Source organism: Micropterus salmoides, unplaced genomic scaffold (assembly GCF_014851395.1).
Source record: "Micropterus salmoides isolate LMB-PRFRI ecotype aquatic unplaced genomic scaffold, ASM1485139v1 Ms_hic_scaffold_7, whole genome shotgun sequence".
NCBI classification, from domain to species: Eukaryota; Metazoa; Chordata; class Actinopteri; order Centrarchiformes; family Centrarchidae; genus Micropterus; species Micropterus salmoides.
Genome location: NW_024044459.1, coordinates 33973063 through 33993286, shown reverse-complemented (window position 1 = coordinate 33993286; position 20224 = coordinate 33973063). Strand labels below are relative to the sequence as shown.

Below are 20224 nucleotides of genomic sequence, written 5' to 3'. Positions count from 1 at the left end.
GTGACTTAGATGAAGATCAGATCACATTTTATGACCAATTTATGCAGAAATCCAGGTACTTCCAAAGGGTCCACATAATTTTTCCTGCGACTGTATTTATAGACAGCATGCACTGAATGAGCATACACTGTGATGACAGATGACTAGTGCAATTTTATGATAAATACAATCACATCTCTCAACACAAATGTTGAAACATGGGAATGACTCAATTCAAATCTTTAAAGAAAAATAAAAAGCAGATACAGCAAGGGTTATGCACTGAGCGCAGGTGCCCTTAGCAAATGTTAATACATCCTACCTAACGTTACAGTGAAAGGTAGTTTGGAAGATGCAGTCCAAAATGTATTTCAGAACACAGTATATCAATATTATTTGTTATTTCCCTTAATAAGCATTCTCCTCAAGATATTTATTGTCCCTTTGGAAATTCATAAGCATACAATGGTGTTCAAAACAGTTTTACAGTGTGGGAATGAGCACCAACACAGCAGCTACAGCACAGTTGTATGCAGAAAGCTACTGTACCATCCAATGACTCCTCTACAAGTGCAGTGTTACCAGAATTACTTACTATCAGCTTTGATTTATGGTTTGCATTTCATCTTTGTTACACTGTTAAACAATTATTATGACTTTACAATCATACAAAAAGGAATTGAATTTATATATTAACCTCTGGAAACAATTAACTTATCCCCTTACCCATGAAACAGCCATAAAACAAAAACATCTGATTCAGGGGTTGTTGTTGTTGTTTTTTTTAGATACAGTACGTACCAAATGTAACAGAAAATGAACACCTCTGATTGCACCTGCTGTAAGAAGTAGTATTTTTTTATGCTTCATCTAGCAACTTTCTCTCTCAGTTAAGTTCATCTAGTGTGCAATGTCAGTTGATGTGACCCGCTTATTTTACAATAAACCATTTTTCAGTAAGGATTTGCACACATATACAATATAACACAACATCTTGCACACACCCTAAGCAGAAATATGCTCATTCAAACCAACTTAGTCCTTTACAGCATATTAAAGATTGCTTAAGGCTTTTTTTTTGCATACAAATTAATGTAGTCCATGCTAGACAGAACACCTCTATACATAACTGAGATTAATGTTTTTAGAGTTTAAGAACCCATGGTGATATGGTTGCAACAAACACTGCATTTTAACAAGAGGCGATACAAAAAGAAAAACTGACCACAACTGTGCATGACTTTTAACTTCATGAAAAGGGTGATGATGTTTCATCAACTGCCGAGAAACCATGTGAATGTGTCACCACGTCAGTAGATGAACAACTTCACTCGTAAACGGGCACAAAGAAATGGAAGAACAGCTTATAGCCAGTCTGTGCAGACTCGTGGTTTCTGTCACTCAAAAACACGTTTTGAAATAATGTCAGCCATCATAAAGCAGCATCAAAGCCACCGATTTCATATTAAGAGATAGGCGATGACTAAAAACCTTTTAGTGAGGAAAACTGCTGATTCGGTAGGGAAAACCAACAGATCAGTTTAACTAGACTGTATTTGTATCTATGATAACATAACTTGGGATGCAGTTAGAGAAGTTGAATTTCCTTACCTCTAAATAAATAAATGTGACAACAGCATAAAAACATAAACAACTGTCAAATAAAGAGGAACGAATAAAGCTATGGTATACATTAATACCATGTAATATTGGTATTACTCTGCGAAAGGACTTCTGTGCTGATGGCAGAATGCCAAATGTTGGCAGCAATTATTAAGAAAAGAGAAAGGGAATGAGGGGCTAAAAGTGCCTTGGTGGATAAAACTCCACTCTCCCTCTGTTGGCCTGAGAAAACTTCTTCTGTTACAATTGCTGCTGTTCTGCTTCATTGTTATTTTCGACCACCATGTTGTTTAACGATGTCGATGATTTGGAGAGGTTGTTTTGAAGCTCCACTTCGACCAGTTCCTCATCTGTGTTTGTCCATGAGCTCATTGACTCATGTACCGTTACTGTGTGTTCCTCCATCTGCCTTTGGAGGCTGTCCATCTCCTCCCTGAGAAAAACAAAATAAAAACATGACCTTTTGTTTTCTGGTATTTGAATAGCTGCTCAGCATGACACAACAAAAAGCTTCATGTAGCTATGACCATAATGTTAACCCGAGTCATTTTGTTAGAACAAGAGACTCACTTAAGCTGCCGTAGACAGTTGTGCAAGTTGTTGAGGGGCTCCTTGTTGACAGAAGTTGATGGTTTCAGCAACTCGTCCAATAGGGAGGCAGGCACTGGGCAGTCTGGAATCTTAACTGGCGTCACTGGGTTGGATGGGTTCCCCTCACTCTTCAGCTCCATGCGCTGCTGCTCCAACAAAATCATGATTACAGGAATGTATTTAGTTATTTACCTTAATGAGGCATTTCTTACATTGGTCTTTAAGTTTTTCTGAAGACAGGGTGGAGTTTTGTAGGCATACTCATACAAATTGGGTACACCCATGAAAACACAGCCAGTACTCACTGCTGTCCATGTAAAATTATAAAAATACAGACACACTATTGTTCAACAACTTCTGTTATAAAGTTTTTTTTTTCAATTTTGCTGATGTTAAATATTCTCATCTTCCTTACCTTCCTTAGACGGCTCTGTTTGAGGTCCTGTTTGAGTTGCTGGTTCTGCAGCAGGACGGTCTTCATGCTGTTTCTCAGCTCACCCACTTTGGCCTGCAGCATAAACTTGTCCTTCCTGGTGCCACTTAGCTCCTCCTGCACCGACTCCAGCTCCACCTTTATGTTCTGAGATGGAGAGTAATCTTTGTTAAATCCTTTTGAAAAGGGGAGGGTGGCAGTAACGACATATCACACTTAGGGATCAGTATCGCTACTCGATACCTTTATGGTGTCGACCAAAACAGATCGTGGCAAAAAGTACAGTTTGTATGGTTTTGCTTGCAGCCAAACACGCGAGCAACACACCGAAAGAAAGAGAAGAGCATAAGTCTTTTACCCTGATGTGCCTGCACCATAAACTGTATAAAAAAAGGACTGCACGTGACGACTCCAACAGCCGCGGTCTCAGGCATGTTCGTCACTGTTGCAAGTTTACTACCACAAGCTTGGCTGATTTTACTCAGAGTCTCCACTTGCAGCTGCTTCAGGTGTAGCCTAGTTAGTTTGATCGGCTGGACTTTCAGCCTCTCTTTTGCAGTCTTTACTTAAGTGACTCGTTTAAACAGACTCCTTACTCGTTTTATAGCCTACTTGTGACTGTCGTTTTTTCCGAGGTTTGCGACTCACCAATAAAGGAAAAAGTACTCGCAGAGATCTTTCAATTCTGTTTATTGATCGAAAGTTAATTAATTTTCCGTTGTTTACTTTCAACACACGTATCAAAAATGACCTTACATTCATTTCCCATAAATTATTTGGTCACTAAACTATTTCACTCCTCTCTCATTCAAATAAAAAAAAAAGATTATTTTCATTATCGACTAATCTACAGACAATTTTCAAGATTAATCGACTAATCGTTTAGTCTATAAAATGTCAAGAAATTGTGAAAAATGCTCAACCCAATTATCCAGAGCCCAAAGTGATGTCTTCAAATTGCTTCTTTGGTCCAACCAATAGCCCAAAACCCAAAGACTCTTCATATACATAATGATAATCATAATGACAAAGAATAGCAGCAATGCCTCAATTTAAGAAGATGAAACCAGTAATTTGTTCAATTACGATTAATCGATTATCAGAATAGTTGTTGATTAATTTTCTTTTGATCGACTAATCAACTTATCATTGCAGCTCTACCCAGTATGATAGGCTACTACCCGTGAGTATGAACTAATTAGGATGAGGAGGATGTGTTACAATTTCCCAATACTTTTATGTAACAGTTATTTAAAACAAGAAATAAAGAAAATAGATAACTTTGGTTGTCCATAACGACAATAAAAAAAATCAACTACTATGGCTTCAACAGGTGGCATTTTAGGAAAGGTATTGAATGAAGTACTCTATTGGTATCGGTATCATTTTAAGGGTACTGGTATTGTAAAGATTTTAAAATCAGTTACTTCAGTGCTCACTTCATCCTTTGTCTCCCTCTAGACACTAAGTACCAGCTCAACTCGCCTCTACTTTTTTTACTCTTTTTTGGTTTTCCATCGGGGAAAAGTTTTCATACCACTCATCTGTCTTTACATTCTGAGTAATGCTGAAACTCTTTAACTTAAATCAAGAGACAGCTGGTGTGTGTGTGTGTGTGTGTCGCTTTGAACATCGTCGTGGCAGTTGTGTGTGTGTGGAGTTGCTATGACGACCAGCTACATTTAGGGGTACTATCTCTGGGTACTATCTGCAATGAATAACGGAGGATGATGGGCCAGAACAGAGTCAAGTAGAGTCAAGTCGAGGAGAGTTGAGCTGGTACCGGTAAAGGAAAAAAGGATTAACTTTTTGCTACTGGGTCCATATTTTACAATCAAGTGAATACTTGCCTGCAGAGCTCTCTGTAGATTGTCCAGCTCCCTGTGGTGACACTGTTCCATCATCTCCAGCTGCTGCTTCTGTGCCTCAATCTCCCTCTGCCTCTGCTCCACCTCCCACTTCAGGTCCTCAACCTAAACAGGCATCGGTGTTAAAAATCTCTGTCAATGAGAGTTGTTCTCCAATAACAACAAATGATGGGTCAAACTAAGCCTGAAACAGATTTAAGAGAACTGGAACCCTAAAAGTATTTTACCCAGAACAATGATAAAACAGCACACAGCCAAAAGGCAGGTCGTCATCATCATCTCATTACCTCTTGGTTAGTGAGGGGCTGCTTGGCCAGTTCCTCATCCAGTTGTTTCTGGAGGATCTGGAGCTGTGAATGGGCCTCAGCCAGTTCCTCTTGGAACCTGGAAACCTCCTGAGCATGCTGCTCATCCTGAGCCCTGCAGTATGACATATTTAATGATACATTAGTGGTAAGTATAAGACACTCCTCAGCAACAGTGACTCTCTATTGCAACACAATATTAGATTTAAAAAAGTAATTTGTCAAAAGTCACTGTACTCTTAATCAGGCAAATGCACATACTGTAGTTTGTGGGATTCACTCTGCAGAGCTTTGACCAGATCTTCTTTGGACTGCAGGTCCTTCTTGATCTCCGACAGCTCCAGCATGGCTGCCCTGTAGTGCCGTCTATTGTGGGCTGCTTCAGCCTTTGCTGCTGCCACCTGAAGGACACATCACATCATTACAATCTGAAAGACCCCAAGTGCTCCAGATCAAAGACTGGTGACAAAAACACAAAATCTACTGGATTTACTATAGATGCGAATAGCAATTTAGCTCTCTTACTTTTAGCTGTTCAAGAGAGAGAAATAAATGTTCAAATATATTTAAGTTACATTCTTTGGAATCATTTGAAAGGCAAAATTAAAATGAAGCGCACCTTTACAGCACATTAAAGATTGGAGAATATAGTGCATCCTGATGTACAGCTTAGAGCTCCTACCTGTTCTTTCAGGTCGTTAACTTTGGTTTTCTCTTTATCCAGGGCAAGCTGTAGAGTTTGTACCACCTGCTTCATTTGCTGGTCCTCCTCCTCTTTACGCTTCAGAACAGCTTGAACCTAAAAAAAAAAGAGGTAATAGGACAACCACATGTTTCTATTTTGTCACACAGGCAACACAACAATCAAACATATATCAGCATTATAACATGCAAACAAGTGTTCCACCTGTAAATTGAGCTGGACTAGATCTGCCTCTCTCTTTGCTAAGGCAGACTCCAATATGTTGGAATGCTCCCGCAGTGTATTGTGGGACTGTGCCAATCCAGCCAATTTCCCTTTTTCATGTTCCAGCTCTAGTGCTAGCTTCTTGTTGGCATCTTCTAACTTTCGAATCCGCTTCTTGAAGCAGCGTGACTCTTGGAGCTGTAAAATCAATTCATGTCATTAATACAAAATAATATACATGAGCCGAGTGATTTTACAACATACTGCTTATACAGGGTTGTGATTAGTATCTTGAAATAAAAAAAAAACAAAAAACAGGAAACAATAATTTCCCATTAGACATAAAGAGAAGTTCTTTGCAGAACATATTAACACAGACAGACACAAACTGATCATTGTTCACCTCGTCCTCGAGCTCCATGACCTTCTCCTGGTACTCCTCCAGCTCCGTGGACGTGAGGGTGATCACTTCCTGCAGCTCCTTCTCTAGCATAGTCTTGCTGTTGCTGACAGCCTTCAGCTCAGCCTGCAGAGCCTTAATCTTCTCCTGGATGACAAATAAAACCATTCAATACATTTCAGATACTCAGCTCTACTTCAGTTATAATCCAGGATTATTCACAATGAAATGACAAAATATCATTGTGATAAAGAAATATGAGTCGAGGGCAAACTGAAGGCCATCCTGTTAATCAATGTTCTTAAAAACAGTGTTTCTTTAGACAAAAAACATACAGCTGTTTAACAAAAGCGGTATTCCTTGTTCAGACCTTCACCTTAGGCCCCCTAATATTTGTAGAGTGCGTAGACTTAGTCATGAAGACAGTCACACACACATTCCCTCACTAGGGGTGTGCGATATGTATCGTCTATGATAATGTCTTGATTGTTGTTTTAACGATGTGTGAGCAGACATTATCGAGTAGGCTACGACACTCACTTTGCAAAGATCAAAAACACCTTGTCCACGCATTTACTGCATCATGCGTGCAGTACACATGTGCGATAGACGAAACGGTTTACTCATACTTCCACTGTTTGATGTCAGTAATATTTGCAATGGTGATTTCAGTGTTTTTGCTTCAGTTAATAAATAAGACCCGTTTTCATTAATGCCCTTAGTAAGCAACAATTAATATCCTATTTACAAAAGTGAGCTAGTACAATATTAACACATTTTTGAATTATGCAGAATATCATCTAATTATCAGTACTGACAAAATCCCAGCTTTTCTTTTTTTTGTCAATATCACACACACACACACACACACACACACACACACACACACACAGTAGCCTATTTTCAATACCTAAGAACTGGATGAGAGCCTGGACATTGTATAATGCTCTGCTGACACTTTTTTAACAACACTTTTCCTTATGCCTATTACCTGAAACTCTGTGCCAAACTATATGTTGTAGCTGTGAATTTTCTATGGAGCTGTCAAGATCTGGGAGGTTTATAGAGTACCTGTAAGACCTGGCTGTTTCCCCCGTCTGACACCTGGGCCTTGAGTTTGACCAGCTCTGCCTCGGCAGTCTCCTTGTCAGTCAGGGTCTCTTGGAGCCTCCTGCTCAGGATGCCCACAGCATTCTCGTAGGCCTTGTGTTTGGCCTTCATCTCCTTCTGTGCACTGGTCAAATCTGTCCCCAGACGCTTCACACGTACCTTCTGCTCCGAGATGGCCCTATTTGATGCATATAAGAAATTAACTTAAAATGTCCATGGAGAAATCAGGCTGTTCTGACAGCAGGCCATGCAAATATATATGAACACAAAATGCAGATGTGCAGACTGTACATCTTTAAAATTACATTTAATATAGATTACACACATATGTGGACTTTTCAAACCACACAGACTGACTCATATGTCTATATGGAGATCAGCAATTGTATAAGCAATGCCCTCTACTTGTATTTATAAATAACTAGATATATGCATCATGGTCCAAGTCATTGCTGTGGGAATCAAGCTCCCCAAATCTCTATGCAGCACATGACTCACTTTTTGGCTTCTCCCTCCATTTGCTCCACCTGTTTTCTCAGCCCTTCGTTCTCTTCGGTCACTGCTGCTAGCTGGCTCTGGTCAAACTGTAGAGACTGAAGCAGGACAAAAGCTTAATACATAACAACAGGATTCACACTAAAATTGCTGCCAGCGAACACTTTACTTACACCTACTTATATTACGTTCAAAACATCAACATTTACTTACATACTGAATCAATTAAAATATTTATAATTACCTGGACCTGGGTTTCTAGCTGATCCCGTTCTGTCTGAATGGCCTGCAGATGGGCCTCCATGTTGCTCATCTGCTCCTGGACTCTCACCACCTCCTTCTGCAGCCGGGCCTGCTCCAGCTCTGCCTTCTGCTTCTCCCCCTGAATGCCCAGCAGCTCCTGCTTCAGGTCTTTCACCTCGCCCAGCAGACGCTTTTTGGTGGACTTGAGCTCACTGATCAACTGGTCTTTGGAGCTGGCGTCCCGACGGTAGGCTTCCACCATCACCTGTAAAGTCATTGTAGATAACTAATGAAGAGACTTGCTCATATTTGTCTTGACTGAGACAGTGGCAAAATACTTTTCATGACATTCTGGAGATACAGTGAAGGAGAGAGGGCTGCAACAGGAGCTGAATCCCACACTACACCATCTCTAGGCTTGAGTGACATACACTTCATATGGTTGTGTGAAACCAAAAAAAAGGTCTATATACATGAGGTTTAATTTCTCAGCCTCAGTAACCTAATAGGAACAAAAAAACAGTAAAACATCACATTTTAAAAATGACTACAGGGAACTATCAAAGGGGAAAGCTGTGATGCAGGTTGCTTTTGATAATGCAGAGCTTTTAAGCTTTCAAATAGCTTTACACATTTTAATGTAGGTACAGCTGTACACGTGTGCCGTGTGCAGCCGTATTAGGAACATAAATGATAAAAAAGATAAATGTATAGGACAAATTGAGCAGATTATATCTTCCAAAATATATCTTCTAAAAATGAATATGATATCTTCAAAACAGACATTTAATATCATCTTAGTCGTTTCCCAGTATCCTGTAACTTCCCATTTACCAGTTAATGTACTTTCTTCTTTACCAACAGAGGTATACAAGATTGCTTTTCGTACATTGCTGAAAGCAGCCCCGATACAATTTGATGGAGCAAGATGAGTCAGAAAAACTCATGTCTTTTTTTTTTTAAATTTAGAGAATACAATTCACATTTCTGTCAATCTGTCAAGAAACTCCACCCTCTTCATGACAGCCTGTCAATGCAAAATGAGCAGCATCCACCACTGCTTAATCCACCAAGGCGTGTCAACCAGCACTCTTCTGAGACGACAGCCATCTGGCCCTACAATACATCCTCCCACGACAGCCTCAGCATGAGCCAGCTGGGAGACTCCTGACAAGTGTTTTATAAATGTACATTAAGTCTAAACTGTCTACACTTCTCCCAGGCTTCTACTAACTTTCCCCAGTAAGAGAGCGCTGTACATGATCTCATGTAAGAGCAAGGGAAATGCCTTACCTTTTGTTGTTGGAACTGCTCCTTCAGTTTCTGAGCTTGTTTCTTCAGGGAACCATTTTCCTGTTGTAGAGTTTGAATCTGTAACGAAGCAAATGACCATCATTATTCACTACATGGTGGTGGAGTGGCGACCCCAGAAGAAAAGCAAAAAAGCAAAATGCCACTTGAATTCAGCTGAACAGAAAACACACACACCTTAATCAAATGGCTACAGAAACAGTGTGAGGTCATGTCTAACCAAATCATTAGCAGCTTTATAGTTTTTAACCATAACAAACCCAAGTCAAGGCATCACTACAGACATAGAGGGGAATATGACGCCCAAAAGGGAATGTTTTCACCTCCTAACGGTCTCATACCTGGTTGGCTTTGACCTGGACTTCCTGTCTGAGCTGATCTAAGACATCTGAAGCTACCAGAACATCCTCTCCAAGCCGTTCAGCGCCCTCGTCAAGTTGGCTCTTGTCGGCCCGGGCTGCCTGCAGCGCTACCTCCAGGACAATCTTCTCATTCTGGAGGTACTGGATGTTGTCGTCCTTGGCACTGCTCTCTGTCTGCAGCTCGGCCAGTTGGGCTTCTAGTTCCAGGTAGCGGGCCTCTAGCTGGTTAATGGACTGCTCTTTGGTCTGTAGGTTCTCCTGAGTGGTGGTCAGCTGGCGCATCAGCTCCAGATGCTCCTTCTGAAGTGACTGCAGCTGCACATCCTTCTGGGAAAGGGTCAACTTCATCTAAGAGGGACAGAGTGTGAAAGGCAGTTTAGAGCAGAATACATAAGAATGCTACTGTCCATGCAAGGTGGGAAACAAACTACTGTTAAATTTGGTATGACTACCTGCTCTAGTTCCATTTCCAAGGTGCTGGCTGTATTGGCCAGTTTCAATAAGCGTTCTCGCTCATCCTCAAACTCCTCCAGTTTGTGCTGCAGATCATCTTCCACCATGTTCTTTGCATCCTGGATCTGCTTGTAAGCAGCTTCCTGGGTCAGCATGTCGGTCTAAGTCACAGAAAGTAAAAGGTTTTACACAATATGCTGGTTTGTTTTTTTTTTTTAAATATTACCCTACAGTTGAAAAAATTATATCGAATAATATAAAATGTATGTCATGGTTATTTAGAGACACCTGCTTTTATCTAAGGTCCTTGACTGAATAATGACCTTATGGGTGCTTAACTAGGTGGCTATATAGACTTAAGGGAAAGGGATGTTGGAGAGTATACCTCAATGCTCTGCAGCTGAACAGCAATACGTTCTTTTTCTTTGATGGAGCGGTGTTGGGTCTCTGTGAGTTGATGGGACAGAGTCACATTCTCAAGCTTCAGATGTTCCACAACGCCAATCTGAGTCATCTGTCCAGCCTGGCGGAGAAAAGTGTCATGTCAACTTTTGTCTGACAAATATAAAACCTGGATGAAAAATGAACCACATTAGCGTCAACCGTACCTGCATGTTGGCCATTTCGCTTTGCAGTCGTACTCTCGCCTCCTGGGCCAGAGCTAACTGCTGCTGGTACCACTGTCGGACCTGCTGGAGTGAGTCAATTTCAGCCTGGGAGGTCTTCATTCGGCTCTGCAGGGTGCTGCGCTCCAGCTGGACCTGTTGAAGCTGGCTCTGAAGACCCCCCATCTGCTGACGCAACTCTTGAACTGCAAATGTGTAAGAGCAAAACATCTTCTTTAATCATGGATTAACTGTGCATATTAATCGTGGATATGCAAACTGGTAGTCAGGGTGGTCTCCAACACCCCATTGGGTGGTTCATTAAGTCAAAGCACAATTAGAGATGTTGACTGTTTATTATTACACTGAGCTCTCTGGGTCTCCATCACTCACCTGTATTATCTCTCAGGGCTACAGTGTTTTGCATCTCCTCCACCTTCCCCATGAGCCTGTTGTATTGGTCTTCAGCCATCTTCAGGTCATTGCTCAGAGAAGCCAGGCCAGCATTCTTGCTCTCCAGACTGCCCTGGAGCTCCACCATGGCCTTCTCTAGCTGGCTGCAGTTCTGCCGCAGTGTGCCAACCTCCGTAGTGAGGGCGCTTTGCTTCTCCTGGCTAAACTGAGCCTCCTCCTTCTTGGCCAGCAGCTGAGCATTCACTGTAGCGAGCTGGGCCTGAAGCTCTGTCTTCTCCTTGAGAGCCTGGAGGAAAGGACAGTGCGGTCAACACTTGTGCCCAATTATTCTCTGTGTTTCCAATGTAGTGGTCATTAAGCTAGATGTAATCCTTTTGGATGCTGTGATGCATGACCTGGCATTTATTAGCCCTATCAGTACTTACATTTACAGGCAAAGTTAAATATGCAACACATCTTATTACGGTACATATTTACACACCTAGTCCTGTTAGCATCCTAAAGTAAGATACCACAGTGAATGAAAAAAAGATACTAGATATAAACAATACATTGGCTCTAATATGACAAACCAAATTTGCAATTATAGAATAATTTCTATTATTATTATTTTATTTAGTTAGTCTATGTGCTTTTCTATGACATGTCCTTGGATTAGAATTTACCAAAAACAAGATTTTATGTTGAAAATCTTCGTGCCACAGTCCTGGATAAGTATTTTCATAGAAGAATATCTGGATATTAAAAACATGGGGTACAAGCTCAATATTGGCTAATATAGCACGATTTACAAACTATAGGAGGTATGTTTTATTACCTGATTGGCCTCAGATGACAAAGATTCCAGTTGACCCTCCAGTCTCATTTTCTCTTTCAACACCTGCAACATTTCATCATGGCCCATCACTGAACTCTCCAAAGAAACACTGAAACAAATGTAAACAGCATTAGTGCCAGTTAGATAATGGACAGAAAAGTCTAACAATTTACATAATGAATGAATTGTTATCTACAGTAACAAACAAAGAGGCCAAACCTTTGTAAGTTCCAGCTCCCTTGATGTGAGGAATTGCAGTTCTCACATTCTCAGTTTAATATTGGCTTAGTTTGGCAGTAAACAAAACATTAATGCCTTGATTTGTCAATTGTAGTTGTTATTTTATTCTTTCCCTATCTGATGCTGACAAATACCTGCTGGAGAAACTGTCCCGGCGGCTTCGAGGCTCCGCAGTCCCTTCTCTCTCCTGCTCCAGCTCCAGCAGGTGCTGCTCTTCACTTGCTGCCTGCAGCACCTCCTGCAGGGAAGGGAAATGACCCATCGCCTCAGGTGCAATCTCCCTTCCCTCCACTGTGTAGGGCCCCTGCTGCCTCTCTACTGCTGCGGAGAGCATACCGTATGTCCCTCTGGTAGACACACTGCTGTAAGATGAGCTGTCACTTTCGTTTCCATCGTTCCCTGGCCTCGTTCCTGATTCACTGCCGTCAATTTCTGAGACATTGTCCACGACTTGGAGTGAAGCACCAGGCTGGGCCTCTGTCTCACAGGTGCTGCCCTCCGACATCACACTGACCTCAGACAAAGTGGACACTGAGCTAAACGTGGACTGGAGGGAGCTCATGGTGTTGTCTGCAGCTCTTACTCCACCTCCACCTCCTCCTCCACCATCATTATCAGTTGTCTTATAGTCAGCCAAGGAATGGATCTTGCTCGGACGGGGTGATCTAGACTTTCTCTCCTTGGAAGGGGGAATTCCCAAGCTACCCAGTTTGGGACCACGGGGCACACTGGTCCTCAGGAAGGAATACTCCTTGGTCATGGCCTGAGTGTTGGCCCTGGGAAGAGCCTCAGGATGCAGCATGAGCTCTGGATCTAGGGTGCTGAATGGCCTGTTCTTGGGGGTGCTGCGGTGAGACTAGAAACAGATTAAAAGAAATTAACCATCGTACTGCCATCCTGACAAAATCTGACACAAGGCTGCCCAGCTTGAAACATAATGTGACGTAAGTAGACAATTTAGGGCACTTCAATCCTGCACCTACATTTCTCTAAATTGAAAAGCTGTTAAACTGTAAATTTTCAGGTTTACATTTTCCAAGAAAATAGCATGTTAAGCAGCCAACATCAGTTCAGTTACTTTCCACAAGCATGAATCACAAAGCATCAAAATAGATAGTAGAACAAATAGAGAAATCGCATGTCCACATTATGCCGAAGCTGGTCGAGGAAACATTTTTGCTGTCCATAAACTGACTACTTCTCCATTCACTCACCCTCTCCTTATGCCTCTGCACTCTGTACTGTTTGAGTTGCTCCTCAAGACGCCGCCGAGCCTCCAGGCGAATCTTCTCCTCATTCTCCATCTCAAATGATGGCTGCTGGTTGGCTAAAGGGAAAGTATGTTAGGCCAAAAACAGGAATGTGAACTGCACAACAGCACTTTATTTACACAAGACCTGGTTTTATATGAGTGTAAAAGTTAATCCCAGCAATGAGCTGAATGTTGCATCATAGATTCAGTGTGTATGCATGTATTATGTTGGTTGTACATGGACATGAGTAAAGCTGCCTGGAATTATGTTCTCAAACAGCAACAACTAATTATTCAAATTGGAGTTTGTTTTGTCAATCCCTTGGCAGGAAACATGGTTTTGGTACAAGCCGAAAACTGCCCTGCAACATTCACACAAATCTTTAGAGATTATAGCAGTATGGGTGTTGGAGTACATATTACACCCATATATTTAAAGGGTGGCCTATATTATATCAAATATCTCCATTTGCTTGGCTACTTTACATACAAAACATTATTACTTAGTCATGACTGCAACAGCTATGCAGTTACCCAAAGAAGGTTAAAATCAAGGGCAACTGGACTAAAATACCAGAAGACATTTTGCCTCATCCAAGAGGCTTCTTTAGTTCTGACTGGCTGGCAGGGATTCCCTCTGTGGGATGGTTGTCAGGATGATCGATACCACTTGGTTCATTAGTGCTCCTGGCTTCTGCTAACGACGGTCATTCAGACTTGGCCTCAGGTGTCTCGAACGAACATAACGACTGTCACCACAACAGCCAGGAGCACTAATGAACCAAGCGGTATCGATCATCCTGACAACCATCCCACAGAGGTTAAATACCTGGGATTCCCAGCCAGTCAGTCAGAACTGAAGAAGCCTCTTGGATGAGAGCCAAAACATCTTCTCGTCTCTTCAACCAAGTCGAGTTGCCCTTGATTTTACCCTTCCTGTACTGTAGCTGTAACTATGGCCTGGTTGACTGAGAAACTTCTCCGAGAGCTATGCAGCTAGTAATCGTGGTATTGCAATGAGTGAAATGAAGACTTCTCTAAATGCATCAAACAGATGTACATTGGATCAGTCATGTTCATGTGCCATCAAAAGAGATTCTTGCGTGGGAGTTATAATGTGAAGCCAAACAAAATCACCACAGTTTGTGCCAAGTCTAAAAATATTACATTTCATAATTGTGAACAAGGCAACTGTGCCCGACTACCAAAAACATAAAACACTAGAGAGATTAGTTCCAAAACGCAGCCATTAGTCCAAACAGTGCTCCAAAAAAAAGCACCCACACCAAATTCTAATCAAGCAATCAAATGCCTATGCAAGTTGCAGAAAGGGGGTAGACTCAAACAACTACAAGAAATTTTCTCAGGATGCTTCTGTTTAGATAATACACAGACAAGGGAGTTAAAAAGCCAAAAATGCAAAACATCCCACAGCAAAATTAGGTTGAAATACAGGGGGATATAGAGGGGGCATTCACTCCACATAAATTTATGCTTACACAATTGAGTCTCCTGCATAGGCATACTGAGTCTGAGCGACTGTAATGAATCCCCCGTGTGAACCGTGACCTCAGCACTAGCCCCCTCAGACTTCTCTAGGATCATGGGTGGATAAGCAGCCACACCTGGGGAGGGCTCTTGGATCTGGGAGTTGACAGGGGAGCTGGTGCCCTGGGGAGGTGCTGTCAGAGGCAGGGACCCATTTATATGGATGTTCCCCGCAGCACCGAAGCCCTCTGCCAGTCCGTCTCCATTTGGCATCACGTCTGAACTGACAGGACCTGAAAGGAAAGGGGGAAGAGAAGCCCAGAGGAATGTGACAATTAGTCATGATAAGTTCTTGTGAACTAGACTGCAAAGTGAAAGTTATTCCACTTGGCAAGCCGGCCGGGCAACTTTGTCAAGCTGCCGATTTGAAGGGGAGAGGGGTGGGTGTCACATTTGTTTGCACACAAATCAGAATTTAGCAACAATTGAATCTAAATCTGATGACTGTTGTGTGGTTGTTTGCTTATGTTGCCAAGCCACTGTCAAAAAAAATCAGATCAAACCACACCGACACAGTCCTGGCGCAGTTGAGTCTTAATAATTAATACCTAAGGATGTTTCTCCCAAACTTAAACTTGGGTTGTTGCTTATTTAGCCATGACTATTTAACGTTAGAGAAAAACAAGTTTTCTGAGACTTACACAGACTTAAACATTGTACAATATTTGCCAAAAATACATTCATACTACTATTGAAATTAACTACCTACAGTTGAAAATTAAGCCCACATTCTACTTAAAGGGGAAAACCATCAATGTAACACATCAAAAACAACATAGGAGTCATGGGGAGTTCTATTCAGCCTATGGAAACCTGTTTTTCATGCTTCTGGGGGAACCTTTGTCAAGTCTGAGAAAATAACTACTGTGACAGGAAATCTCTGTCTGTGCTGCACTTAGTGTGACCTTTTTTTGTAATTCCATTTCTTGCATGTCCCCCAACTTTTCAGAAATATTTAAGGCTCAAGTACTTTCATATTGTCCTATTGCCCTGTAACTACTGTAGACTATAAGCATAGTGGCCCCCTGATGATAACGAATTAGAATTTAGTTCAGCTATATAACTCATTTGTTCAAAGAGCCGTGTAACATGGAGCAGTAGAAGGCCTCAGGCTTTGTAGTTGCCACCGAAACAGGTCATCCATGACAGGATACAAGTGTTAGATAAAATAAATACCAGTAATATGCCTAAAGGGAGAAAACTTTGCAGATGAGAGAACAGAGTAGGAAACAAGCTAGTCCAGGATAGGACAGTCCTATTAGCAAGAATGTAAATGTAAATGCTCCGTATTTGTATAGCGCCTTTCTAGTCTTTCTGACTACTCAAAGCGCTTTTATACTACGCATTCACCATTCACACACATTCATAGACTGGAGGAACAGGGGCAACTCAGGGTTCAGTATCTTGCCCAAGGACATGCAGTGTGGTTTTCAGCTTGACTCAGGCCGATCAGTGTCGCATATCCGGTCCTGTGCCCACGTAGTTACTCTCTGATAGGAAGTGTGCCTCTGGCTGCAGGAGCACGCATGCATTTGGTGTAGGTGGACCTTTGATTTTACCACAGTAAATGAAAAATATAACCTGTGGAATGTTTAATTTATTCTTTTAGCATTATTGCTTTATCAACTAGGTTTTACAAAGCAGGTTAACACACAGCTCATGTATCAAAATAAATGCTTTTATTCTTTTTCAGGCTATGTACTATCAAACTATGTTATCCAGCTTGATTATTCATTGCACTGAATTGAGAATGTCTAATGTTATTGAAAAACCAAAGTGACTAAGTCATTTTCCTCTTACAGCAAAACAAATTTCATGCTAATCAACAACAAATAATTTACAAAGCAATTAAGGTAGCCTACTTGTCTTACCAGGCTGGACATGCTGTCTGCCAAAACATGTAACCCCCTCCATATTGCACAGACGACGGCCTATTATCAAGTATTTTGTTTTGTGTATAGATCATGCCTAATATTGTAAGTTGCATTATCCGAAGCATACACGAAATAGAATATTACCTACCTTATTCACTTTGTGTTATGACAAGCACTATTTAAATGTAAGGTATATTTACGAGGAAAATGATACAGTCGCCTTGGTTTTTCAGTGAGATTTTTAATCGGGTGCAATGAATAATAATGAATATGTTTGATAACACCAAGCAATTTACTTTGATAGATGAGCAATGTGTTAGCCTGCTTTGCAAAACATCATTGATAAAGCAACAACACTAAAATGATAAATTTAACAATTCTTATGTTATATTTTTCATTCACTTCGGTAAAATCGAAGGTCCACCTTCACTGAACGCACGTGCACACTTCCTGGTAACTAACCTGGCACGACACCGATACAATGTCGGTCTCAATCATTTCGATTAGCTTCATCAATTATAAACAAACCTCCACAATGCACGGCTCACCTGCTGCTATTGGGAAAACAAAATCACGGTTGAAATAAATCCAAATTGAGTATTCTGTTATTTTGGCATAGGAGTCATTGCATAGTCACACGGTCTTTGCTTTTTAAAGATATTCACTAGTTTGTTTTTTCTCCTAGCATCACATCTCTCACCAATTCATAGCTTTTGCCACTCAGTGGTAGTGAGAAGGGTGGTGTCACATTAAGACATCATTTCAGCACATACTCTTATATACAAGGAAACCTAATCATAACCCGCCGAGACAGCATGGGTACTCACCATTAGGAATACCCCCTTTTGTGTTTTGTCTGTTCTCCAGCCCTTGTTGTTGTTGTTTCAGTTGTGTTTCACCTCCCACAGCATGGGCTCCAGCCTCTTTGGATTTAATAACATGGTCTTCTTGATAAACATTCGCCTCCATCTGAGCTGCTTCTGACTGGTTAGTATCCATTTCCATTAAGAAACTGAACAGTCACAATACTGCTGACCTTCTCACTAAAACATCTTCTTAGGAGGCAGGCCAGCTGGGAGCACGCTGGTGTCCACAAACACTTCTGACCACAGTCAGCACTAAAAACAGAAAACATTATGTTTAACATCTAGCTTATAATTACAAGCTCCTGTTTGGATAATGTGTTATCAAGATCGATATACATGGCAGAAGAAGTTGCAGCTCCTCAGGAGTGGTCTGTGTTAGACAGTGATTATGTTATGTAACAATACAGCCTGCTGTAATTTAAACACGAGCTAGAGTCAAGCGCTACAAGCTGGCTTTGTTGCTAAGTAGACTGCGTCGCGTTAAACAGATTAACTTGCAACTTACATTGAATCCCTTTACTTTTACACAGTAAAACAGATACGACAACTCAGTTAACAATCATGACAGGCCAACACTGACCGTTTCAGGTTTCCATCTTATAGGCTAAGGTTCATTTAGATTAAAGATTGATTCAAATCTTCTGTACAATCTGTTGACAAGTCAGACCTGCGTCTTATCAAAGGGCACACCTGCATTTAAATTCAACCCTTTCAACTCTGTTAAGATTGTGGAGAGGCGATATTGATTTTATCGTAAGAGGAGGCTTCTCGCGTGTTTGCCGAATGTGCACAAAAACTTTATAAATATATTACCCATGCTTACACTTACAAAGTGTGTATATTTGTAGACAGACAAGCCCCTGGTTTGCATTTATGAATTTAGAGAATAGTCTGGGAGTCTGTAGTCTCGGTTCTGTCTTCATTAAGAGTACAAAGTATGTGACACCGGCAAGTGTGATGACAGCGTTATTATTAAAAACCCATGCATGTTTAAAGGTTGGTAATTATCATATCCTGTCTGTCACTTTAAGCAATTAATGATAACCTTTGACTGCACCGCGGTGTTGCTAACTTAACTTAGCCATCTGACAGCAGCTGTGTTACTTTGCTAACCTCTGTTCAGCTCGGTTTCACACCGCCTTGTTGGGAAGTTACCACTTCAGAAGACATAAGAACGGGACACTCACTGATAAACGTAAATGTAAAGGCGATTTTGTTGCACTCATGTAATGACTGGGTTTAATAAAACTCTACCGGTTAGTGACAAGAAGGACAGAGCTAAAGGTAGTTGTTGCGATGCTAGCGCGACAGCTAGCTAGTTAGCTTAGCTGTGTTTATGACGGGACCTGTCAAGCTAAATTAGCTAACTCACTAGCTGGAATCGCCAGCGCCCATGCAGAGGAGTGATTTCTCCAATATTTAAAATAAATCAACGATTTACCTTCTGTCGCGCAAGTACGTTACAGCCCCCGTGTGTACATTATAAACTGACAATTTCGGTTAATGTTACAAAAGACAATAAACGCTCACCTTTTTTAAGCGAGCTTCGTGTTTTACTACGTGGCTGTTTGGTTTCCGTCCCTTAGCTGTCCGACGAGAAACACAACAAACGCAAGAACCAAAGACAGTGGGAAAAAACAAATACAGCTTATCAGACAACGGAGTGTCTGTTTGGTATTCTCACAACGTTTGGATTTTAAATATAAAACCCTTTATGTTAACTGAGATAATTATATTGCAAATGCATACAATGATACATTTATTGCACGAACTATAATATGGAACGGACAATACTACTAGTAAACCTGTCAGATGTGGTACAGGACCTCACTCTTGTGGCCAAAGAGCTGCGCTGTCTGCAGGTAACCTGCAGGGTACCACCAAGCAGGGTGCGATTTGCGGGGGGGATTTGCCCCCTTCTGGTTTGTATATCCCTACCTCTGCTGAATAATTTTTATCCCCGGTGGGGACAAAATGTATCCGCCCCTCTGAGTGATCTACTTAAATAGTGATGCAACTTGTCACAAAACGCACGGTTCGCATCGATCCGTAGTTTTGTTAGGGTTAAATTAATTAGAAAATGCGCTACTTTGGCTCTGATCCAGCCGCCTCTCTCTGTCTATGGGTCATCACCAGGCTGGAGTCTCGCTAAAAGTCCCGCCCACGGCAGTGTGTGATTGGTTACAAGTCGCGAATAATAGCCTGTGTAGCTGTGAGCCGAAGGGAAGGCAGCCGACATTACTGAAGCTGCAATAAACTTCACAATCTGACGATCTGTTTCTATGATGACAAGAAGCCCAGTGTCCGTGTTACAGCTTTGAGCATGCCCGAACACCCAGCTACGGGGTTTCACTTAATGAAAGTGACGGCTTTTAAATCAGTCTCTCTCCCCTTACCCACTCACTTCACCTGAGAGGTAAACACAGCATGCATCTGTTTTTTCTGCGTTTTCGTTTTCACTGCAGCTCTGCATCGCGATGTGACGCTCCGTATTACTTGAATAATAAACAGGGGGAGAATTTTATTTT

At 41.5% G+C, this 20224-nt stretch overlaps 1 protein-coding gene across 2 annotated transcripts; it reads right to left on the bottom strand.

Moving 5' to 3' along the window:
* Positions 1-133: 133 nt before the first annotated feature.
* Positions 134-19365, bottom strand: golga3 (golgin A3). Of its 2 annotated transcripts, none has more exons than XM_038703153.1 (24): positions 19227-19365; positions 17658-17948; positions 14908-15189; positions 13371-13483; positions 12291-13012; positions 11917-12025; positions 11079-11385; positions 10689-10891; positions 10466-10603; positions 10080-10241; positions 9607-9975; positions 9248-9325; positions 7956-8219; positions 7715-7809; positions 7178-7394; positions 6110-6253; positions 5707-5904; positions 5482-5598; positions 5061-5200; positions 4782-4914; positions 4477-4599; positions 2609-2773; positions 2173-2339; positions 134-2035 (listed from the first exon to the last, which is right to left on the bottom strand). In XM_038703153.1, exons 2-24 carry the CDS (start codon positions 17833-17835, stop codon positions 1843-1845), a joined length of 4617 nt encoding a protein of 1538 aa, XP_038559081.1. In that variant the 5' UTR covers positions 17836-17948; positions 19227-19365; the 3' UTR covers positions 134-1842. The 2 variants fall into 2 exon arrangements, with proteins under 2 accessions (XP_038559081.1, XP_038559082.1); XM_038703154.1 differs by having other exon boundaries at positions 15034-15189.
* Between the last annotated feature and the right edge of the window lie 859 nt (positions 19366-20224).

What these genes read in the sequence shown, in the direction of transcription:
- golga3 (XM_038703153.1), bottom strand. Translation starts at nt 17,835, where the DNA reads ATGGAAATGGATACTAACCAGTCAGAAGCAGCTCAGATGGAGGCGAAT. An exon ending in GAAACAGCCAGGTCTTACAG is followed by an intron (nt 6,254 to 7,177) that starts GTACTCTATAAA and finishes TTTGTCATCCAG; the next exon opens with GAGAAGATTAAGGCTCTGCA. An exon ending in AGTGAATCCCACAAACTACA is followed by an intron (nt 4,915 to 5,060) that starts GTATGTGCATTT and finishes GTCATACTGCAG; the next exon opens with GGCTCAGGATGAGCAGCATG.